Genomic DNA, 25,667 nt, shown 5'->3' with positions numbered 1-25,667 from the left:
TTTTCCTTCCACTTTCTATTCCAAACATAAGACATATATGTTTTTCTAATTTAAAAATATTGGTAAATAATATTATATTAAGGATTAGAGCAACTTCATCTTAGCAACTCTTTTTTTTTGCTTTGTACACCTCTTAAATGAATCTTACCATTGCACATGATTGATTTTTATTTTTTATAACTTGCGCATTTTTCCTCTCCAACCCAACAAATGAGTCCTACAAATTGCTTTGCATTTTTCTTTACTTCATTGGAAAAGAAAGGACAGAACAAATAAATAATAAAAATATTAATTTTATTAGTTTTTTTAAAAAAAATAAATAAAAGTTGGTGCTAAAAATAAACATTACTTTATTTGAGAAATGGTCGATAAGCACAAACTCCAATAGAAGGATCTTATTAAGCATAAGTGATTAATCAATATTGGAATAACAAAATGTACCCGAATCCTATGAATATTCGTAAAAATATTTGCAAGCAAAAAGAGTAACTACTCACATATTGGAAATGAATATCAGGCAAGTATTTAGCTGTAAATTTACACAAGTATAAGTGCAGATACAAATACTATAGTACCCATTCCACACCCGTCCTACACATGTTATATATATATATATATATATATATATATATATATATATATATATATATATATATATATATATATATTTATATTTATGATTATAATATGCTACATTAGTAAATAATATATATTATATATCATTTTATGTGAAAAAATAATTATACATTTTTTTTAATTTTGTGCCTAATACTCTAACAGTAAGATAAACATAGAGTACCGAAATGAAATCCTAAATCTAATCTCTTCATTAGTGACTATTTTTTTATGATTAATCTTCTATTGATAGTTTTTATTATTGTTTGTGATAGTCTAATTCCTAACCTTATCATCATGTTCTCCTTTTTATTGTTATCAGTGGATCAAAGCAATATATAAACTTAGAAGACAGGCCTATGGAAAAATATGGAACAATTGATTTTGATGATGAGATCAAATATCATATTCATTTGTGTTTTTCTATAATGTATAATATATAATTATAAGCTAATTAATTATAATGTATTTTTTTTTGACGAATCTCAGAGAGTACCATTATCACATGATGTTCAAGTTTGATTAAAATTTTGTTAAGTGATTAGAACATCATAAACTTTAAGAATCATTATGTCCAAATTGGATAATTATGTTTGTATTATTTATCTATGACTTGAGTTTGAATGATTTAATATTATTCTTCCTTATTTTTAATATTGTGTGTGGATGTTTTTAAAGTTATATTTTTTAAATTTAAGAATGCATTTTTAATTTATTTGTAATAATTATTTTAATTAAATTTTTAACGATTCATCAACTTTATAGAGAAATAAAGTGTGGATCGTGAATGTAAATATGATACTCACTGATATACATACTACGATTAAAGTTATTACTATACATATATCAACTTTGATACTAGAATTTTTTTTAAAATGCGAATATAAAGACAGACACTGTAAAATCTTACCTGCCCATTGTCAAAATTCAAATGAAATCAAATAAAATCACTATAATTCATAAAACCTTATCTTTCAAATTATGAAGTCTCACATACAAATATTTGTATTCGGCTTGCCGTGTACAACTATTGTGGCAAACTAGAAAACAAGAACAAATGAAGCCAACTTAAAAAGATGAACCATACAAGACAACAAATTAAAATTACAAAGTAACTATGATTTTTAGTTCCTTGAAAACTATTAGCTTACTCTGCAGAGAGTAGAGACCATATAAACATGACTAAGGTACTCCGTAGTAATTAAACTGTATTTAATTTGCTCGCTAATTAATACTTAAATTCTTCCACAGACATCCATAATCTATAACTATATATGTCTCACTAATCAATAAGTACCATATTAAAATGAAAATAAGTAATTTTAATCCAAAAAAATTAAAAAAAAAAATTAGCTTTTAATTGTATGTAAAAAAAATAAAAATAAACGTACTCATCCGTAATTTAACCATTTTTTTCATATTTTTAATTTTAGACTAGCTTCACGCTTTTTTTATATAATCGTTATATAACTTCTTTCCGACACTTGAGAATAAAAAAAACATATTTCTTATACAATAATGTTAAATTACTCATTTGGTTCTTATAGTTTCATTATTCTTACTTTTTTAGTCCCAATAATTTAAAAGTGGTCTTTTTAGTTCTTATAGTTTACATTTTAATTCTCTTTTTAGTCTCTCTGTAGTTTTAAAAGTGATCTTTTTAATCCTTATAGTTTCATCATTTTTTACTTTTTTATCCCTATAGTTTTTAAATTATATGGACTAAAAGAAAATTTGTAAATTATAAGGACTAAAAAGAACACTTTTAAACTATAAAGACTAAAAGAGAATTAAAATCTAAATTATAGGGACTAAAAAGACTATTTTTATACTATAAGAATTAAAAAGGTAAAAAATCATGAAACTATAGGGACCAATAAAATAAAATGGAAATGTTTTTATTACTTTTAATTTTAAAAATACTTTTAAAACCTATGCACACTAAACCTATGCTCGTTCCAAGTTACTCCATGCATTTATTTTTTTCTTCCAAAACAATGACCAATCGAAAATGTAAAATTACATTATAGAATAATTACAGATTTTGGCTTTTCGGAATAACCAACCAAAAGGTAAAAAAAATATTTCGGAAAGGGTGCAGGAAGAAACCTGGAGGTGCAGGAAGCAACAGCCGTGTTTGCTTTGCTCCTCCGTTCACTACAAGAATTTGTTTCAGAAGATTCCAACGACAACAAAAGAGAGATTCAGCAATTGAATGAAGTTCAGACAGAAGCTATGGACGCAGATTCTGAATATCGTGAAAATAGTGATTCTTCATTTGTTTGGGATGAGAATTCACAACTTTACTTCCACGCCAGGTTTTCCTTTCCCCCCAATTTCGAAAATACTCATCGATGAATGAATTTTCCTTAATTATTGATTGAAATTTTATAGCTAGAAGCTATGATTGTTCATTCAATTTAACTTTTAGTGATTCATATTTTCGGAACATTAAAATTTCGTTATGTATTGGTGCTTGTTTATCTATTGTGTAACCCCGAAGCTATAGTGGTATTGAAATTAGCGTTTTTTTTTTTAACATACAGTAATGCTTGAATTGGATAGATTGGGAATGGAATGTTCACCTCCATTCTTTTTGTTTGATATGAGTATGGATGGAATTTCATGATTACTCTACGCTATGTATGGTGTGTTAGAAATTAGAGTTGATCAAAAGAAAATAGGATGAAAAATAATTTGGTTTTCTTATGAAATTAAATGGGAATTACCGGATTGGGAATGAGTTTTTTCTTTCCCAAAAAACAACCCAATCAATCATGAGAATGACTTATATGATTCCACACCCTCCAACCAAACAGATCCTTCTTTTGGTTTGCATGTATCATGTATGTGATAGTCTGTAGATTGCATGTAAATCATGAATATGATAAAATGCTTCTTTTTTTTATATAAAAAAAAATGGTAGTCAATTAACTTTGTCTCCTCTCTTTATTTGTTGGGGTAAAATGTATTTAACTTTGTGCAGTAGTGGATTCTACCATGACCCTAATGCTGGCTGGTACTATAGCAACAAAGATGGTGCTTATTACAAATTTGAGGATGGGAATTATGTGCTTTTAGGTACCAAAGAGGTAGGTTTGGACTTCTAACTAATCTATACAGCATTGATATTTTTCAGAGCTAAACTCTTAAATCACTATCATCGTATGTTGGAAACTTAAATTTTATTGCATTGTTATCTCAGGATGATAATGTAGAAATGTATCAGTGCAAGGAAACTACAAAAGAAAATCCTCAACAAATATATGATGGTAACAACAATGAGGATCACCCTTCCTTCCTTGAAAGTAAATTTGAAACTAACCAACAGATAGGAACCCTGGCTGATGAAGCGCCTGCTGGTGAGTAATATTAACCTCATAACCTGCCAACTTTATTTCTGTATTTGCATTAATTCCCGATGACCATACTATCAAAAATAGTCTTGTCAACAATATTACAGTATGATGATGATAGGAAACAACTTCTGCAGTAGCCAGGGACAGGGGGTTGCTGCCAAGTGCTGCCTTGTCATGTCCCCAATATTTGCACTTTGTTATATTAATCTAATAGGCAATTGATATTCTACTACTCTTCGAGCATCAACATTTTGGTATTTCAGACATGCAGCAGTAGTTAATATGAGTAACTTCAGTTATCTAAGTGGCTGTCTTTGTAATAGATACCCCAAATTCCGTGAGTAGTCCAACTTGTGAAGATCCTCCTCCACCACCATCAGAATGGTATCCACCTTACACATCCTTATTCCATTGATGATCTTTACCTTCAAAATTTTCGCATGCAAATTCTTCATTTTGCTAACTAACAGGTTAGAGGACACGCTTATCGATCTTTACTTATCTGGCTACAAGAACATAGAAGTTAGTGAAGCCGATGCAGTGACAGTGCCATTTGAAACAGATGATAGATATAACTCGTTAGCAGCTGATGGTTTGTACTTGTATACAACTTCTTTAGTTTTTTTCTTATGTGATATCTAATACAGCTCCTAAATGAATTTGTTTTCTGAATGTATAGCTTACAGCAAAACTTACGAAGTGGAAGGCGAGTGGATCCTAGAACCAGGAGATGAAAATGGCTTAGCTGATAATAGAAGTACTGTGGATGAAGGTATACCTTATAGCAACACTTATGAACTGGAAGAAGGTGAATGGATCCCAGACATGGAGGACGAATATGGCATAGCTGATAGAAGTACCATAGATGAAGGTATTTCCACTGATTTGCATGCTTGTCTGCTTCATATGTATAATCATTTGAAAAGCAACAAGATTTGAATATGGCATATGCTTGCCAGCTTGTGTCTATAAAAACTATTTCAGTCTATATACTCTATACACTTCTAAATTTTATTTTGTAGAAAAATCATTATGATGCGCACCTTGGATATAGTGCCAGAATGAACGTGTTTCCTTAAATGTCCAAATAATCTAACATGGGCTTGTTTCCTTGTCTATTTTAATTCTGCAACTAGTTTGCTTTGAGTTTCCTGTTAACTGTTTTTCTTTTTCTGCATGGACATTATAGTACAGTTTCCATACCATGTGTGTAATTGCATGCTACTTTTATTCATATACTTGATTCTTGATGTATACCTTTACAGCCATCTCATTGGATGAAGAGAAATGGCGAGCTCAATATGGTCAAGTTACTGAATCAGGGAAAGATCTGGTTTCAGAGGTTCCAATTGTGGACTTGTGGGATTGGGAAATGGTTACGGGATCCAAAAGAGATGGAAAAGATAAGATGGCAAGGTTGGTTGGTAGACTGGTTAAACCATCTGCAAAGCAACATCCATCTATCCCTTTCAGTGGAGGGAAATTAAGATCTGCTCCCATCTGTGAAGCACATCTCGATCTGGTACGAGTTAAAACAGGTTTGCATTTTACTCTCATATTTGCTAGTAAATATCTTTCTCCAAGTCATGAGATGTAATCATATGTAATTTAAAAAAAAAAATCATGCTTGTATATCTTTCCTATATAACCTGTCAAATTTCATTTTAAAATCACGGATTAGTAATTTTTAAAATACAGCAGTATTGGGATTTTCAGTACCGTGCTAGAGGTACTCTCTGGACTGAATATGGCTGCTTGTCATGTTCTTTTATCAGGACAATTGTACAGATTGCGAAATCCTAGCGCAAAATATGTGGCTTCATTATCAACTTATGATTCTTCCAATCCAACAGAACATTGGGATTTTCCCCAGTTATCACCTAATAGAAAAATCAAACGTCACTCTAAGTCCAGTGAAAGCTCTGCTTCAGCTTTGGATGAAACCCCTATTGAGAAGGATTTGTCTGCATTGCCAAGTCAGCTCTCTGCCTCTAAGGTGTGTATTCTGATTTAGAAATCAAACAAGTTGCTTCATTTTCTTCATATTATAATTATAATAAATAGATGTCCAACTTCTTGAGAAAGCACATAGAATGATAGAAGTTAGTAGACATCTACAGTAACTGACTGCTAAGGCTTATAAAATTTTCATTACTCAATCAGAGTTGCGGGTTAGGGAAGTTGAGAGAATATAACGACATGGAGAACAATTCTAAGCTTGTATTTCTTGTTTGACTACATATAAGGATATCTCCACAATCTGTTAGTCTTCAACTAATTTGCTGTTTTCTCTGCCAGAAAATAAAACATCAATACAGAGATAGGGCTGCTGAAAGAAGAATATTGCATGGTGGCTTCGGCATGGGTCCAGGACAGAAGAATCTGTCGGACATTTATAATACACCATCTTCACCTGTTGATGATTGTCCACAAGAAGCTACGGCAGAGGCCTTGGAGATGTCATTTGGAGCTGGTAGTTATGCTAGAAAACTTCTAAAAAGCATGGGTTGGAAGGAGGTATCTTCTTACTTTCTTATCATCAAATTACTCCTTTTTATTTTATTGAAAATTCTTAAGAATTGCTAATATAATTTCAACTCCTATCACAACTTTCTCAAATGCTTCAGGCTTATGCACACTTATTTTTACAAGAAATTATCATTGTATAGTAATCATTTTGTATCGATGTGCAGGGGGAAGGGCTTGGCAGTTCTACGAAGGGCTTGGTAGAACCTATTCAACCAGTTGGAAACGTTGGTACTTCTGGTTTGGGATGGTCTCGTTGAAATTAGTAGTGGAGTCACAGAGATATTTAGTGTCCATGTCTTGAAGGAGGATTCTAGGGTGAACCACCTTAATAGGTGGTTCATTATGGACCATTATTTACAGTACTTTGATTAATCTAAGTAGCACAAGGTTATTGTACAGCATCTGTATCATATTTTCTCCTCTTTATTCTCCATCTCTTAGTTGTCTCCGGCAACGCCTTGATTTCTTCGGTCATGTCTCCGCTATCTCCGGTGACACTTCCGACATGTACCTAACGACAAGATCCTGTAGTCCAGCATCGGGAATGATGTTGCGACCTCAAATCTTGGTAGGAACTACCACGAGCCGGAATCCTCACTTGTTCATGGAATCCACCAAATCCAAACACATAACCCTCCTCACAGAACTCCTGGCCTCCCTCGCATCCTTCACTTTCGGCCCCTTCGTCATCCTCACACCCACAAACAAACACAAAAACCTCATCATCTCTCCGGCATCCCTCCATGGACACCTCCTCCACTTGGCCTTGCACATATCGATTTCTCCAACAATATCATGTACCTCTTCCGTCATTTAATCTTAAACACAAACAACCCATATTTTTTTTATCACCATATATATGAAACCCAATTGATAAATTTTGCCACCATTTCCATTTCACAATGGCTGCTTCAATCAGAAATTAGAAACTGGAAATTCAAAAGCATTGTAAATCTATTTGGTAAAAGTTTACAACTTTATACACCGATTTGTTCCAATCCACTGTGCTATACATGTTCATGATTTGTCTCCTGTTTTTTCTTTTGCCTTGTGGGATTAAGGTGAATTTATATGATTTATAGTTTTTGGAGATTCTTTTTCCCTCACAAAGGATCATACGATCTTTTCAAGTGAAGCATTCTAATTTGGAATTTTTGTTTTGTGAATATTTGAATGGTTTATATTTAATACACTGCGGTATTTTCTGGGAGGCGAAGGCAGTAGACCACGGCAATGGCAAAGGCAGTGTAGCTAATGGAGGAGGAGTTTCTGTTTCTGAGATATACACAGCAGTAATGGGGTCGTCGGCTGGTGCTGCAGGTGGTGGAGAGTTTCTAATTGGGGAGAGAATAATCCAAGGTACATGCTATATCAGTGAGGATTAGATGAATCTAGCCGTGAATAAAAATGTGCACTTTTTAGATCACTTATAAGGTGGTCCACGGTAGCATTGCCCTATCTTGAAATTTATTTAGAAAGTTTACTATTTATAATTTTTCCCTACCTCCCTCCCTTGTAACAGACTAAATGTCATGAATTGTATTAAAAAGTAGCTCCATCTACTATATTTTCCATAATTCCATTCAAAGCAGAAGCATAATCATTCCTCATAAATATCCACAGTTTTCGCAAAAAAAATTAATATAATGTACAGCAGTAAATATATATATATATATATATATATATATATATATATATATATCAAATTAGTTAGCAGCCTCCCCGGCATTATTGTCATTTCCATCCTCCAAGTTCTTCTGTTGAAGTTCATGTTTTAGTCTTTGATCCTCCAAGTTTTTCTGTTGAAGCTCATGTTTTAGTCTTTGATCCTCCAAGTTCTTCTGTTTAATCTCATGTTTTAGTCTCTGTATCTGCCGATCCTTCTCTTCTAATTTTTCTTGTAACATAAGAACCTGCAACGAAATCATCCATTTTTGGTTGGATTCTCAAATATCAATTTGCCTGTATCTGCTAAGAAGACTACTGTTTAATCTTGTTTATAAAATTTAAAATGCCACGTTCGGATAATCGTCAAATTTTTTTAACGCATTCATACAGAGAAAACCATGCTCAATACCATGCTCTTGGGGGCAATGCTAGTTTCAGAAAATGGGGTGTTGAATTGGCACCTATGGCTATGAAGCCCAGACAATGACAATAAAATTTAAACGAACTGAGCTAAACAAAAATTAAGATATATTAAATTTTTTAAGGAAAAAACACGTACGCAGAGAGAGAGAGGGAGAGATATAAACATTTACGCAAGATTCATATTTATAATTGAATTACAATAAGATATATATCATGTGTTAATATTTGATTCTCTAAGCCACTCGATTTCCTAAATAAACATCAAAGTAAAATCTTCCAAGAACAAGTACAAGGAGATTAGCAACTACACAAGATTCTATTTCAAATGTATTATATAAGATTTACAATTTGTTAATTTGTAAACCACTCAATTTCTAAATAAACATGTCAAGTAAAATCTTCCATGAATAAGTACCCAAAAAACAAGAAATGGTAGTCCGAGCTTGAAAAACAAAATTTATAAGTACAGACACCACCAAAATGATACAGAACCAAATGGTGTGTCTGTGATAAGTTGGTATTCTTTTAATATTTTCTGCACAAACCATGGAAAACATTTGCTTGAGTGGGATATAAACAGATTCTAAGTATACAAAAAGTATAACAGAACATGCACAGCAATCTTTAAATAACCAGAAAAATAGAAAAGGAGAAAGAAGTGAACACCATTTCATTGGATCTTTCCACATCATTTGTCAGTCCTTCCATGTGCTTCTGCAACCCTGTAGTCAATGTCAACGACTAGTGTTTATATAAGTTTCTAATATATAAAGGTCCATAGATAATGCACTTTATATGAATCTAAAAGGTGACACTGCAGAGAGTAGCTGGTGCAAGTCAAGGGATTAAAGAGGCAGAACAACATTAAAATAATTCCATTCAACTACAAACCTTCAAATTGATTTCTAAGTTGTGAATTTTGGGACTTCTGCAATGCAAGTTTCATCCCTAATTCATGCATCTGCATACCAAGAGGGAAACAAAAAAGGAAAATGAAGACAAATGGGGGCACGCATGCAGGTGTAACATTACTTTCTGTTACTATTACAACACAAATAGGGGGGAAAGTGACAATTAGAGGCATAAAGCAACGATGGAAGCACCTTCCCCTCAGACGCTTGATTTCCAATCTCTTCATTTTCCTCTTGCAGGGTTCTACATTTAGCCATCAGCATCTTCCCCATCTTGCTTTGGGGAGTAAAACTTACAGCAGCAATGTTATCTTGCAACTCCTTTACTTTTTTATCCTTTTCCTCAACTAAGTTCTATTATCAGATGAGAAATTTTGTAAGAACTAATAATAAGGGGCAACCATGAATGCAAATAAAATGTCCCATAACAACTGAAAGAAATTGTTAATATATGTAGGAAGTGAGGATATGTGACGTATATGAAAGAAAAGAAACATATAACTAAAACAACTATCTTGTGCCAAAAGAAAACACAATCAAGACAACATATACAAGATATCGGCTCTAAAGCATCTGTAAATGAGCCAAACACATCTCAGAAGGAAGTCAGCTCTGGATTTGTCTCTGGAATTTTCCTATTCTAACATGCCATCTGAAAATCACATTTACACATCTATAACCACCCTCTACCATTGAAGTTATCCCCTTTACCTCATGTTACAAGCACTGTCTGCATCACATACCCATAGTACAAACTACAAAGCTTGCTAATACTCTTCCATCTTGTGTTAATTCTGTTCCATTTCATTTTGTGACCTCTAAAATACAAAAATCTCTTACTGCTACCCCAGTGAACAAGGAACGCAACTGCTATTATGTTTTTTATTTGGATAAGCTAAGAGATATTATCGAGAGCATTCCATGTAAAGCACATGGAGTATCAGGATTGGACACAACTGCTATTTTGTGACAACACTGTTCATCATACACAGTAACAATATGTTTCTTCACTATATCCCTCAGCGAAAAAACCTGAGTAGACAACTTGGACTAACTAACCTTTTCCTATTGCAACATGAGTTATCACACTCAATTTTCCCCACCTCCATGTGTCTGACAGAGAAAGAGATCAAACTTTATTCAATAAAAGTCAGCATCAAGTTGAATAACAAACCTTTAAACGCGTGAACTCTTCATGAACAGCTGGATCTAGTAACAACCTCCTAGCCTGAAAATTATATTCCAAAGGATATCAAGGCATTATCATTTGGAGAACCAAAAGAACAAAAATAGAATACAAGATACAACCAACTTGATGGGGAAGTTGCACAGCGGGATTAACTTTCAACAAACATGTGAGATGATACAAACAAAGATGCCGCAAACACAAAAATAGCACCTAACCATGCTGTGAAAATACAGAGGAACCACTATAAGGACAATTCAATATCATTCCTTATTTGTCAAATTTTAGTAAACATATAAGGTGGCCCTGGACCACCAGTGATCCTACATTGATAGCCATCGGACATGATTATGCAGAATTGTTATATTAAAATAATACAGTCACCTATTATACAGAGGGGATCATTGTGGTCCAAAACTAAAGTGGACCACCCAATATTGACCTAAAAAAGTAATATCCCGATATCTTCTATCCCTAGAGTCAATACATAGGTACAATGGTACATGTTAAAATGAATTAAATTAAAGTAAAAAGAAAAACACTAGTATGTTCAATGATGTTAATGGTGCAGTATGGCACATTAGCACAGGGCAATGCCAACGAGACAAGAACCCCACTGTGTTGTGACGTGGGTGTTTATTGCCCTTGGTAGCACATGCAACATGAGCCATTTTCTGCTGTGTTTGAAGCATCATACCTACATACCTGCTCAGTGTTTTAGATTTAAAATTGGACGACACCTATAAAATTTTATAGTTTTTCTTCCCTGGTGGGTGTGGGCAAAAGCACCCCCTCAACTTGGGAAAAATTACTAATGGGTATTACAAGTTTTTATATTTTTCTCTGATCTCATGGTGAATAATATTCCTGAAATTTTTAATATGATTTAACATGCATACATTTATCTTCATATTATAATAATTATCGTCAATTTTTATTTTTTTATTAAATTGGCCCTACTAATCTAAGGTCCTAGATCAGACACTAGATGACATGGACATTTTGAATTGATTTTATATTTATTATAATTATAAAAAACTGTAAAATATTACATCTATCCTAACGAAGATGAATTCATTGGGAATGTCATCATTGTTGGTAAGGTAGAAAAAAATACAACTTTTTTCTTACATATACTGAAGTTTTAAACAAGTCAATTAGGTTATAAACAATATGAAAATAATCAAATAAACGATGTAGTAGTTCAAGACCCATGCTCTTTAGTACTGAATGGCATGTACTACTGTTACATGTACATATATGCTAAGCTAGATGCAGTACACAACCAAAAAAATTGAAATACAAGCAACTGAGAAAGGAATCAAAAGCAATCTCTACAATGCCTCAAAAGAAGCTGGAAAACCAGTGGGATTCTAAAATAAATGCGAAAAGAAGAATCATCAGCAAACAAATTGATTCCATAGATCCACTTAAACGTTCATGTTATAAACTTACCTGCATTGATGGTGGCTTGAGTTGCACTTTCAGATCTCGCACCGCAGACTGGAGAAGTTTTCAGACAACCATAAACAAAAAGAAAAATAAATAACAAAATAAAAAGAACAGCAGCAACAAAAACAAAAACAATAGGATAGGAAGTATGTACAGCTCTAGTGATTGAGCAGCCAACAACATATTGATAGGATGGAGATGGTCACGTAGTTGAAAATTATTAAGTGACCATTCCAGAATCCAGACCATTTATTAGGTGTACACAGACACTTTACAATTGAACAGAATAAAAGAGAGGTAAAATTTCTACTGAAATGTCCAAATTGACCACAATAAATGTTTTCCAGCTCCCAACTAGGTCAATAATAGATATAACATTCAAGACTACAAAACTTACAGCACCTTCCTTCGAAGAGCATTGCAGATGTAAAGCAGAATATAGTGAAACCTCATACAGACAATTATTTGATGTTCCTTGTTGTTAGATGTTAATGATAAAGGGTGAGAGAAAGAAAGACTGCACTTCAGATTTCTTCCTACTCCCTTCTTGAAGAAGAAAGATGGAATTTACTGAGGTGGTCATGGTTGATGCCAAAAAGAAACACACATACAAAATTATGTGAATGCAATAACAGACAAGAACCTTATTTTAAGGTAATTACCTTCAACTCTGCTATCTCTTGTTCTCGTTTTGCAAATGTTACAATGAATGCAGCTTCCTTTTTCTTTGCCTTTTCAAGCTGATATCCAATAGGAAAATGATAAAGGATCAATGAAACCAGATCAATGGATGATGAATTATTTTCAAAGGAAAAAAAAATGAGAAATAGATTCTAAACCTGCTCTCTTAAAGACTCTTCAGAGGATTTCAAGGCCTGCAGATAATTAATCAACATCTTGGGCTCTAGAAAGAAGATTAAATAGTTGTTCAGGTATACATTTAGAACACAAAATAATGGTGAAGAGATTTAGTTCCTGAACAATTAATACAGCATATGTCACTTGTAAAACACAGCACAAGCAAACCTGGAGTGATCCCGGCAAGTATGGATGGCTGATTTTTAAGTGTAGAATGCCAACTCTGAATCTCTGATTTTGCAGCCTCAAGTTCATTCTAGAAAATGCAATGATCTGGTCAATGTTAAGAAGCAAGGAAAAAGTACAACTAAACCTATGATATGAGAATATGACTATCATATGTGGAAATTTGTACAAAAAGCAAGACAACTGAAAGCACCAATGATATTCCTATTGAGTTCAGCATATTATGCAATGAAAATAGGCAATACAAGAAGAAAGGGCTAAGCCCCCAAGTGAGAGAAACTCTCTGACCTCCAATTACAATTCAAATAAAAGCCCCTATCCCCAATATTCCATTATTCCCCTATATTCCATTATTAACTTTTCCCTCCCATTCCACTTCTTGCCTAAGGTGAGAGTTAAGGCCTGGGTGTTTGGGCCTTCAGGTGCACACCTTAATAAGCTTCTCTTCTCTGTATTGGGGCCACTGGTTGAGACCAATATGGCTCGGGTTCCCATCAACAACCCTCAATTCTAACAGACTAGAGGTAGCTATGGAAATGGAGGATTGAAGGGAATGCTGCAAGAACATTTGGTTCCAAATCATTACCATCCAAACGTTATACATGAACATCGAAGCCTTTTCATTGCAAATCACTTATGGATCCAAGTCTTAAATCATATAAATTATAACTAAAGTTTCCTTCCTTCAAAACAAAAGTTCAAATTCTTTCATAAAGAAAAACAAAAAGATACCAGGAACAGAACTAGGGAGCAAACAATGTCAATTCTTTAAAGAAAAACGTACTTGGCATGTTGCAAGTGTATCCTTACAGTTCTGGAGACTGCACAATACAAAGTTAAAAAAAAAATATATTTTAGGCCCAAATAATTTACAGCAATCTTAGCAAAGTACAACATATCTCACATCATCTATAATACCTCTCACGAAGTGACAAGATCATTCCTGTTGTTACACCAGAAGCTTCTTCAGCTTTTGTTATAGCCTGCAACACAATAACATCATTCAAGTTATTTAACTTTCCTCAATCTAAACACTTCCTGCATAACCACAATCCAACACAGCAAAATGAAGGAAAACAAAAACATATTCAACAATAACCTGCACCTAAATCCATTACCTTCTTCGGTGCAAAAGGATCGTTGTCATAATCCTCGTCGTCGTAATCGGGAGACGACCTCTTATTACCTAAATTTCCGAGCAACGAAACAATCAAACTCAACACGACAAGAAGTCAAATCCAAACAGCGTTTGGCGTCAAAATCAAAAAACCTGAATGCCTTCCGCCAAATCCGCCTCCGAAATCGAAGTCCTGCGTTAGGCAGAAGAGAAATGGAGGTTAAAGAGAATTGCGAGAGCGAAGGAAAAGAAATTGGCGAGGGATATTGGCAATTACATCGTCGAAATGAGTAGGGGAAGCCATGAAGTTGAAGAAACCCTAGAGAGGAAGGAGCGCGATTATGCAATAGGGTTATCTGTGAAAGTGGAAGAGTAGTAGAAGCGCAATGACGTGCTCCTTCATTAACCTTTTCGAGCTCGTAAGCGATCAGTGGTGAACGGAGATGCAGCCACTACGCGATTTCTGGTGCAGCTTCACACTGAAAATACCTATTTTGGTCCCAGAAAAAGTTTGAGATGATAATAAATTAATCCTTTAAAGATAAAAAAAATTTAAATTTATTCTTCTGATTGAGGAAAACATGCAAGATTGATCTGACCTAAATGTGTAAGATTGTTTACAATTTGTCATAATTTTTACAAATTCAAAAATTAAATTACATAGACTCCATTTAAGATTTGCTGAAATTACACCCCTATTTCTGTCATTTTTATCATTATGTTTAGACCAAATGAAAATTTTAGTGTAAATTAGTGATAATGAAGTCGAAAAAAATAAAAATAAAAAATTGATCTAGTTCTTAAATCTATAAAGGTACATATTTGCATCTTGCCAAAGTTTCATAAAATTATTTTGTATTAAATTATAATATTTACATATCAATTTAATATTAAATTATATATATTTTTAAGAACTAATATGACATTAAGTTATAAAATTTAAAAATTAATCTATCATTAGATTATACATAAAATGTAATTATCATATATTTTTCACATTTAATAATTAAATTAGAATTTTTTTTTCAAAGTCTAGATTTCACGGGTTTACAGGTTAAGCGCGAAAATGATTATTTATTTAAAAAAAATTAAATTTAGTCTTCTGCTTGAGTAAAACATGAGAAAATTAATCGTGACATCAAATCTATGAGATTATTTTATCATTGAATTATAATGTTCAACTATAAATTTGGCAATAACTTGTATTTTTTAATGATCAATTAGACATTAAATTCCAAAATACATGAATTAATTTGTCATTAAATTGTTCACAAAATTAATTTATCACACTTTTTACAAATTTGAAAAATAAATTATATAGACTCCATTTGAGATTTGTTAAAATTATACCTAATATTTTTGTCTTTTGTCCCACTATGTTTAGACCAAATGACAATTTTAGTATCTAAATATGTAAATTAGTGAGAATGTAGTCTAAAAAAACAAAAATAAAAAATTGATTTAATTCCTAAATCTATAAAAGTGCGATAATTGCATCTTGTCAAAGGTTTGTGAGATTATTTAATACTAAGTTGTAATAATTAAAGATCAATTTTATATTAAATTATATTTTTTAAGGACTAATATGATATTAAATTATAAAATTTAAAAAATAATTTATCATTAGATTATACACAAAATATAATCATCTTATATTTTCATATTTAATAACTAAATTAGAATTTTTTTTTTAAAGTCTAAATTTTATGGGTTTACACTTTAATGATAAAAGTGATCATTTATATATTTTTTTAAACTGCTGAGCTACCGACCAAACTTTTAAGTTCTTGTTGTAGAGTGGACAAGAACAACTAACAATACCCTCACCCCTTCCTTTTAGTAGAGAACCACTGAAGGGAAATATTATATGGACAAAAAACTATCAACCCCTTCCTTTGCACACTCAAGCATCAATATTTGTAGAAGAATGGAGGTCGAAACCTTCAATAACAGTGCAAACGTTAATTTCTAAAACATGGAACTGGTTCTCTACAAAAAGTAAGGATTGAGGGTATTTCGGGTAAATAAATCATTAAAAGTCATATGCAAATCACAGGACCAACACAGTTAACCTTTACGACTAATAAGATCAAGGGGGCACACTATAACAGAACCCCAACAATTAAGGGGAGTTGGAAGGGTGTCAAGTGTAACTTAGACAAATTTCACATATTATTAATTCGTGTGACACATTTACAAGGCACAAAGAATTTTATAAGACACCTATGACACGTTTTTAGTCTCAATTTTATTTTATTTTGTTGTTTGACCTTTTAGCTTTTTGGTTCCTGATAATTTCTGTCATTAATTAAGTTTTAAAAAATAAGACATTTTTTGGTAATTTTAAAAAGGTTAAATAATCATGAATGTGTAATCATTGACAACTTCATTAAATGTATAACCAATTTAAAAAATTATAATAATATACGATAAATGAGTATGTTTACATAGATTGACAAATTCAATTTAATATACAATTACTTATTTATTGCTTTATTAAAAAAGTGATTTTTTTAGATGTTTAGTTTTAATATTTTTGTATATATTATTTAATTTGTTTCAAAATTTACAATATAAAATATCTAAAAAATACCTAAAGAGAAGTATTCCGTTAATTGAAATTTTATTAGAAGAAATCTTTTATTTAATATTTAATATTATATCATATTACAATTGTGTGTTAATTTTTGGAATATTCTATATAATCATATTAATATATTTATTTTAGTAATAAACATTTGGAGTATAATAAATTAATTTAATAAAAACATATTAATATTTAGATTCAACAAAAAATTATTAATATTTACGATAAAAATTTAGTGTCACTTTTTATAAGTTCTAAAACTAAATTTTAAATTTATCAATAATTTAAGATGAAAATGATTATTTATCCTTTTAAAAACTAACAATATTCATTTTTGAATTTTATAATTTTTACTTTTTTATAAGATCTAAAAAGAACACCCTCAACCTATAAAGATAAAAGTCATGAAATTATAAAAATCAAATAACTAATTTAACCTTTCTTATGATTTTAAAACCTCTAATCAAATACAAAAGAAACAACAATATATCATGAGTTTGGGGAAAAACTCCTCCATTTCCTTAAATTTTTCGAGTATGAGACCAGCAAGATCTTTGTGTCTATCTCTCTTACTGGGAAATTCCAGTAACGAGAGAGCGCCTCAACCCCAAATTGATAGTCTCCAATATTCAATAGTTCAGCATAATTAAGCAAGGAAAAACAAAAGATCTTTACATTTTAAAACTTCCATACAAACATTAGATGTGCATGTTTACATGAAATATCCGGAAATTCATTTAATAACTCACGGGGTCCTCATCAAAACTTTATGCCAGAATGTCTACATAGCCATTTACTTGAACAATGATGGCAGAATCTCGTTTAGATAAGAACAATGATGACAAAATCTCCACGGAGGAACATCTATTCTTGTTTAATGACTGGGTCTTTCTTTCCTTTACCAGTCTTTGCCACCTGATTGATTGTACACAAGTGAAAGGGGACAAAGGGTGAAAAAGTTACAGACAAAAGAAAGAAAAACATTAGCAAGCCTCTTCAGTTCAGGTCTCCATGTATATTTCTCATGGACAATATTCAAGAGGCTAAATTTGAATTATTTCAACTTTCAAGACTAACCGTGTATTTATGAATATGAAGTAAAAAACAGTTAAATATTAAGACAAAACACAGATCACCATCATAGAGCAGAGGGAATATGAAGAAAAACATAAGAAAGCCTTCAGTTCAGGTCTCCATGTGGATTCCTCAAGAAAATATCAGAAGAACGAAAGTTATATTTTTTTCATCATCATGATGAGGCTAATTCGATTGATTTGTGCTATTTACATGCTAAAAACCAACAGAGTACCTAAAAGTTAATCATACACAGCAAAACTAAAAACTTAGGGTGTGAAAGTTGATCTAGTCAAGTGTACAGGAGATTTGGTTTTGATGTCACACAATGACTACAGAAAATCCAATTCGATGTGATCTTTGGTTTGTTGGTGGTTTGTTCCAGCTTCATATCAATTCATATTCCTAACTTTTGGAACCACCCACAACTTATAGCACCGATGCTACTTGTACAGAAATGTGATCCTTATCGTCAAAAGTGTGATTGTTCATATTTTATTCGGTATGCATTATGTTTAATACAAAAAATTTATTAAATTAATCAATACACAAAAATAAAAACAAAACAATTACATTATCATGTAGTAGCATCAGTGCTACAAGTTGTAGGTGATACAAACTATGTGCATTAAGAAACCATGTGAACTTCAGTTTCTGCTAAAGTGCTAATTTGCTTTCTAAGCATTTACATCTGCCTCTTGGACAAGCCGTGGTTTGCTCACCTCTCATTAGTCATTACTAACTCCTTGAATTTATTACTTTTTAACAATTCTCTCTTACAAGCATGTAATAACTACAATTCGTTCCAATTATTATATGTTACAACACTAATCTTCCAATTATTTTCAATCGTTGGCTTACAACAAAATAACTGCAATTTGCAGTAAAATTCATCCATATTCAAATTACATACTCAAGTTGAAACAAAATATTTTGCTGGACCCTAAAACTATTAGAGTATTGCACACATAAGTCAAGAGTCACACTTTAAAAAATTACCAATTAAGCACACATTGTTTAACGGGAAGAAATAACATTCTGAAAATTTGAATGAAAAATGTTAAAAGCATAATAAAAAAACACACAAGCATGCTACAAAGCAGTCAAATAATCATGAACCAATACGAAGCCTCAGTCAGCCAGAAACTCTCATCAGATGTTCAGACGGTAATTCCAATTCAAATCTAATCCTCATCGGCTTCATAGATACCAACTCCAATGACAACAACATAAAAAGAATACCAAAAGTTTTGACAAAACATTAGAAATGTAATCGCATAAAACGGCTCCGCAGATCATTAGGTTATGAGATCCGCAGGTTCCTATCAGGATGCGAAACAAATGAATTTCACTCTTGTTTTTGGTCCAATCATAGCATCGCTGGTCAATGCTCACATATAGCTACCAGTGACGTGGCATCGGACCTAACCTTAATTTTTTTTTAAAAAAAGAAAACCCTCAGAGACCCGTTTCAAATCACACACGCAGCGTGATATCAAGACCGATGATAAAATATTATCATCGGTGGATGATGAGAGCGTTCTTTAAATTGACGCTGCGTTTAGAGTGTCATACGGCACTTCCTATCAATTTTGGGAGATCTTTCCTCATAGGGTGAGTGGATATTTTCGCTTTTCCATCCACATAACAAAAACGACAACGAACTGAATCGCACAACATACAATAAGAGAATCAGAATGAAGACACTAACTAACACGAAGCATACCAATCCTAGCCCGCTAATAGAAATACTGTGAAGGGATGAAAGAATAGGGTTTTGGAGATGATATTTATAGGCATGCTTATTTGCGTGGGCCGTTAGGGTTTTCTGTTCTTGAAGTATTGGAGTATGACCCGACACCAGGCCCAAACGAAGATGTATAAAGAAGGACTTTTCAGATTTTGGGCTTTGTGAACTCTATCATGGTTTGTTAGAACATAACAAAAAAAAGCAGAAAAACTCGTATGAAAAAAATTAGTTGGTTCAAACCTTTTAATTCAGTTCAGATTTTAAAGCAACAAACCCAGTTAGGATGACAAAAAATATATCTGTTGTGGATAAAATTTATAATAGATTCAATTTGAATAGTTAAATAGGTACATAAAGGTAAGTTAAACATTTTTTTTCTTCTCAAATGAACGAGGCACGACGAGATACTCTTGCGTGTGATATTCAGTATTATAAGATAAGATTACTTAAAATATTATTATATATTATATTATAAAAAATTTGCCTCAATCGTGCTTCATTATTTGTATTGATCAATTGATTTATTTTTAATTATTACGAATGGGTTGTTGATTAGTGCAATTATTGATTATTTGTATTAAAAAAAAAGTAGTAAAATCTATGGATAGTAATAAAAATCGGTGAATATTTATAAAATTTGCTCATATTGGCTTAAGAGTGTGTTTGGACAGTGTTTCTTGAAACATAAGAAGAGAATTTCAATTTCTCACATTTTAAAAGGAAAATGAAATTTCAGATTTTTAGTTATTTAAAATTTTATTTTAAATTCTTCATAAAAAGTATTCAAACAATGAATTCTAAATTATAGGAATTCAATTTTTTTAATAAATTATTTTTCTCAGTTAAAATTTTCTATCCAAACACATAAGATATAGTTGTATGAATATGGGCAGACAAGAGAGGAATACTAGCCATGCCTACTCCATCTTGCTATCGTCCCTATTTGGATTTTGGCTTGCAGAACCTAGCAATGGTGTAAGGCCAAGTTAAAAGCTAATGCAATTTCCATGCATGTAATTTTATAATTCTTACTTTTGTGACTATTCATTAGATTTCTTTTTCTTTATCACGATTTCCTATTTTTCCTCTATTTTTTCTTTGTAATTTTCAATTTTTTATTATTTCGTTGATAGATTCTATCAGCCAATATAAACCAAAATAAATATGATCTAATTTTTTATCCATAGAAATCAACAGAAAGTATTAAAAAACTTACAATAAATTACATATCATATTTAATTAATTGACTTAGATCCTTTAATATTTTTTTTAGAAACCTAAATTTTTAAATATTTCTTTCATCTGACTCGATCATACTCATGCTGGAATGAAAAGTTGATGTTTTATTTTATGCTCAAAATTTTCCCCTGATTTAGAAAACATAGCAAGAAAATCCACTCGTTAAAAACAAGAAACATTGATTTATGTAAAACATATTGGGTTAATTTATTCACACTTAAAATAAATAATTTTAAAATAAGTATTTTTTTTTTAAAAAAAATGCTTAGTTAATAAGTAAAAAATTTACACAAATACACTGAAAAATCAAAAAATTATTTATTTTATTAAAATAAATAATTATTAGAAAAGATTTGATTCTCAAAATAAGTAAAAAAATTATTTTTAAAGTAGAAATAATTTACACAAATACACTGAAAAAAAAATATTTTATTAAAATAAGTTTTTTTTTTCAACAAATAAGTTTAAATAAATGGACCAATTATAACATAAGCGAATAAACAAAAAGAGTTAAAGGTATTTAATATAGATTTATTGGAATATATAGGCTTTTTTTTTATTCTACCGTGCCCCAATTAGTTGAAGGGTTTTCAATATCTTCATGAACAAACCAATAATATAATGTCATGTGTATTAACTTGCAAAAGATATAATACATTTTATACTCTAGAATAGGAGATTTCTAACTCTAGGAGAAATACTATTCCGAAACAATAATAAAAACCAAATAAATATTATCAATTAAATAAAATTAAACTCTTATTTATACAAATTAATTCTAATATATATTTAATTAATAAAGCACTAATATTGATGGAGTTAATTGCTATACACTTTGTTAACAAAAAAAACTACTATACACCAATAGTATAAAGACTTTTTACATCGTTAACCAATAATTTTTTTTACGGTAACAATGTATATCAATTAAACTCAATATTTAATAATATAATTTAAGAAATTAAATATATGAAATAACTTAAAGTATGTTTAAGCTGAAAATATAATTATAATCTTATATTATATTATTACTTTATATTATGCATAACAACAACCACAATTTTTTTTTGTTGTATCCTATAACCGATACATTATAGAAAGAAATTGCAGTATAATGAAGGTGTAAAAACATTTAATAGAATGGGCACAACAAAAGATATAAATATTAAAAGTAGAAACATTATATAAGAAATTTTTGTAAAGTGTGACATTAAAACAGTAATAGATAAACATTGATATCCAAAAATATTTAAAAAATTAAAATATTACATCTAATAAAATGTTTTCAAGACAAAAAATATCATTAGAAAACACTATAACATAATTTGCTCAAGTGTTATGCTAGCTTAGAACTCAGGTGCTCAAGCCACCTTTTAATTAATTTTTTGTGATTCAGATTATGAGACTCCAAGGCCAAATCTAAGGTGAGAGACATTTTTATTCCATTTTTCACCTATAAAGAAATTTTTTCAATCATTTGTTTATGGGAGATAGTTGTAAAATTTAACAACAATATAAAATAATTAACTAAAAATAATATTTAAACTTACTTGTATTCTATAACCATTTGCACTCACTTGCATCATTCGAGTTGTTACCCAGATACCACGATCATTCTTATTTTATAAAATTAGCAGCTTTTAACTTGTAATTTAATTAGTGTACATATTCAATAAATTTATGAGCCATGCTTTTGTATGCCTCTCAGATGCACAATTTCATATTTGCTAATTAACAATCTCTTTGTTGAGGAACATGAGTAGAAGGATTCATGTTACATAAATTTTTCTATATATCGAGCATACCCAAAAAATTTATTTATTACATTAACAAGGGTGGTTGAATTAATATCATTTTAAGCATTATAATAATGAGTAATATTTACTAATAGTTTAACATTGAATTCGAGTTCATCCTTATTTAATGTTGTTGAAAGTGAGTCAATGACAACAATCTTTTTCTTTGACACATCAACAACCACCAAAAATCAATGAGAGTTTTTCTGGTTGACAGAGACAAATATCTATTCATATACAAGTAAAAAATTAGACTATCAAAATGTAAGGATAAAATGACAATAAAAGTTTATTGATGTGACTCACCTTTATAAAAAATTCAACTTTACCCATAAAAGAATCTTGATAATATTCTCTCATTTTTGTCGGGGGTTTAATTAAATCAAGAGTACAATGCTATCAAGTGAAAAGATATGTTAATATTATTTTTTAAAAACAAAAAGTCAAGTAAAAATAATGTTCAAATTAACATAATGAAATGGTGTCAGATGAAAAATAAAAATAAAAAACATATTGAAACATGGGTAGGCATGAATCAAACACCTGAGTGGTTGAATTTTGATCTAACTTCATAGGCCATCAAATCAAGTATCTATAAATATTACCTATTAGTAATGTTAATTAATAACTAAAAAAAATAATAGCAAAAGAAAGGTAGATAGATATGATTACTTCTTGACAAATTTCTTTTGTGGGCACCAAATTTTTTAATGTTTTCATACTACCACTGCAAAAATCTTTGGATGTAATTATTAAAATCTCATTGTTGAAATATTACAAATAAGTAAATTAGAATCCAATAACAACAATTATGCAAGTTTTTTTTTTAAATTAAAATCATCCTTCACTTCAATTCATATTCAATGCAACTATCATTAGTTTTTAACTAAAAAATTTTAACTATCCATTTTATCTACATTTGATTTTCCAAAAATGTACGATAAAGTGGAAACTTCTTGTGATTAGATTGATGACTTGGAGTAGGTGTAGTTGAGGCAATCCACTTAACCACTACATGTACGAACAAAACAAAATATTGTCAAATATATATTTAATAAAAAATATTTTTTTAACAATTGTATTCATTTTTTGTGCCAACTCTATAATAGATCTATGGTTGATACATGTATCTTGCATTAGAAGTTGTGGTTCGCAAAATCTTTGTGAGATTTCATATTTTTCTTTAAAGGTGAGAATATTTTTTTTTCACCTGCTTTCTTCTCGAAACATTTAGCATTTACCGTAATCACTTGATAGAGATTAAGTCGACGTCCTTGTTTGCAAGGCGTCTTGAATGGTGTGTCAAACAGTAACATGTGTTGTTAAATTCAATACCAATTCATAAAGATGATTTATGCTTTTCTTTAAGTCTTTCACATCATCCAATTCATGTTGTTAAAAATGATTTTATTCATATAAAAATTAAACACGGTAGAAATAATTTGTCGCATACTTTGTAAGAAACCTAACAATAAAAAGACAAAACATATCTCGATGTTTGACATGGTCAATCTCTTTAGGATTTGTTTGAGCATGATTTTCATTGTCATAAATATTATTACCTGATTGTTAGACATATCTAATAGGTATACTTTCTTTGTTTGTACTTTTGTGACCTTTTTTGGAATTTATTTCACCGAAAACATTTAGTGAGCTCAATGAATATAAAAACTTATTAGATCTTGTTAAGAAAAAAAATTAAAAATGCAAAAAGATCATTATAATGTATAATGTAACTACATAGGAATTTACCTCAAATGTTAATAATTGAACCACTAGAGTTTTATTTGGAAGACCTAAACCTTTTTATTTGACCATCTATAATTTATTTTATCTTCAAGAACAATCCTAAATGACATTTATGAAAGTGTAATTATCCAAAATAGAAGATGATTAATACTGTATTAAAGTAAATTTATTTTTTATTTAAATTATTTAAAAAAGAACATTTAATAATAATAATAATAATAATAATAATAAATAATTATTAAAAAATAATGAAAACATAACTGTACATAAAAAGAAAATTCAAATAATATAAAATTCATATAACAAAAAATAATTATTTAAATCGAAAATGATAATAATATAAAAATCAAATTATTCAGAATGAAAAAACAATTACTCTTAATAACTATAAAATAATATTATAATACATAAAATATATTACATATTTAAAATTTAAAATAATAATAAAAATGTTTAGCAATATTATATAATTTTGAAACAAATATAAAATAAATCAAAACAAAACTATTACTGGACATAAACAACATGTGAAAAGATAGCAACAGATCAATGGTTAAAAAATTCAAATATACCAATAAAGATAAAAAAGTGATAATTAATTGATGTGTGAGAAGGAAATTAAAACAATTATATAATGTAAAAATTAAACTTCCTAAAATTTGTAACGATTCTTAGAATATTACTATCTTATTTTTACAATATTTGAGAAAATAAAAAAAAATGGAACGGTACCAAATCCGTCAATTATAACACGGCACCGAAGCAAACACTTTTTTTTTTCCTTACCCTATGTTTGGATGGAAGATTTAAAAAGTTTTAGGAAATTCAAATACACAACATTTTAATTGCCTTGATTTCATTTTGTTTGGATGAAGCAATTCAATTTTTTGTATTTTAATTTCCTTGTTTGGATAAAGTAATTCAATTTCAATGAAATTCAAATTTTCATTTTTAAATATTTATTTAAAAATTAAAATTTCAATATTGAATAAAAATAAATATTAGTCATTTTTTAAATAGTTAAATATTCAAAATAAATTTAATGCTAGACAATATTTAATAATCAATTTTTTTAATATTTAATAATTAAATAAACAAAATAATTTTAATGCTAAACAGTTTTGATTTTTACACAATATTCTTGTATTAACACACAAAAAAATTGGAT

General features: G+C 30.2%; 2 protein-coding genes, 1 long non-coding RNA gene and 4 other non-coding genes across 8 annotated transcripts; 1 reads left to right on the top strand and 6 right to left on the bottom strand.

Annotated features, from left to right (window-relative positions):
* The first annotated feature begins 2,685 nt into the window (after window positions 1-2,685).
* Window positions 2,686-6,901, top strand: LOC100806477 (uncharacterized). The gene is made up of 10 exons (XM_006578588.4): window positions 2,686-2,933; window positions 3,602-3,707; window positions 3,821-3,977; window positions 4,298-4,358; window positions 4,445-4,566; window positions 4,654-4,845; window positions 5,240-5,512; window positions 5,750-5,970; window positions 6,273-6,491; window positions 6,668-6,901. The coding sequence occupies exons 1-10, from the start codon at window positions 2,851-2,853 to the stop codon at window positions 6,758-6,760; spliced, it is 1,527 nt and encodes a 508-aa protein (XP_006578651.1). The 5' UTR covers window positions 2,686-2,850; the 3' UTR covers window positions 6,761-6,901.
* A 1,118-nt stretch (window positions 6,902-8,019) lies between these two features.
* Window positions 8,020-14,839, bottom strand: LOC100805415 (FKBP12-interacting protein of 37 kDa). 2 transcript variants are annotated; one of them, XM_003522346.5, is made up of 14 exons: window positions 14,582-14,833; window positions 14,458-14,497; window positions 14,306-14,373; window positions 14,106-14,170; window positions 13,972-14,008; window positions 13,170-13,257; window positions 12,983-13,047; window positions 12,806-12,883; window positions 12,147-12,194; window positions 10,680-10,733; window positions 9,698-9,859; window positions 9,486-9,555; window positions 9,261-9,316; window positions 8,020-8,416 (listed from the first exon to the last, which is right to left on the bottom strand). In XM_003522346.5, exons 1-14 carry the CDS (start codon window positions 14,606-14,608, stop codon window positions 8,210-8,212), a joined length of 1,065 nt encoding a protein of 354 aa, XP_003522394.1. In that variant the 5' UTR covers window positions 14,609-14,833; the 3' UTR covers window positions 8,020-8,209. The 2 variants fall into 2 exon arrangements, with proteins under 2 accessions (XP_003522394.1, XP_040870858.1); XM_041014924.1 differs by lacking the exon at window positions 8,020-8,416 and adding an exon at window positions 8,892-9,129 and having other exon boundaries at window positions 14,582-14,839.
* A 2,698-nt stretch (window positions 14,840-17,537) lies between these two features.
* Window positions 17,538-19,730, bottom strand: LOC121174791 (uncharacterized). Its single transcript, XR_005891170.1, has 2 exons — window positions 19,692-19,730; window positions 17,538-17,806 (listed from the first exon to the last, which is right to left on the bottom strand). It is a non-coding gene; the product is annotated as an uncharacterized lncRNA (long non-coding RNA).
* Window positions 18,068-18,147, bottom strand: LOC113001547 (small nucleolar RNA Z159/U59). The gene has a single exon (XR_003266941.1). It is a non-coding gene; the product is annotated as a small nucleolar RNA Z159/U59 (small nucleolar RNA).
* LOC113001555 (small nucleolar RNA snoR77Y) lies at window positions 19,089-19,166 on the bottom strand. The gene has a single exon (XR_003266949.1). It is a non-coding gene; the product is annotated as a small nucleolar RNA snoR77Y (small nucleolar RNA).
* Window positions 19,231-19,390, bottom strand: LOC113001560 (small nucleolar RNA snoR2/U65). Its single transcript, XR_003266954.1, has one exon. It is a non-coding gene; the product is annotated as a small nucleolar RNA snoR2/U65 (small nucleolar RNA).
* LOC113001552 (small nucleolar RNA Z112) lies at window positions 19,419-19,582 on the bottom strand. The gene has a single exon (XR_003266946.1). It is a non-coding gene; the product is annotated as a small nucleolar RNA Z112 (small nucleolar RNA).
* Window positions 19,731-25,667: the final 5,937 nt, after the last annotated feature.

The sequence above is a fragment of the Glycine max genome, chromosome 4, assembly GCF_000004515.6.
Source record: "Glycine max cultivar Williams 82 chromosome 4, Glycine_max_v4.0, whole genome shotgun sequence".
Lineage (NCBI taxonomy): Eukaryota > Viridiplantae > Streptophyta > Magnoliopsida > Fabales > Fabaceae > Glycine > Glycine max.
The sequence above is the reverse complement of the archived record's forward strand: the minus strand, read 5'-3'. Positions and strand labels throughout refer to the sequence as shown.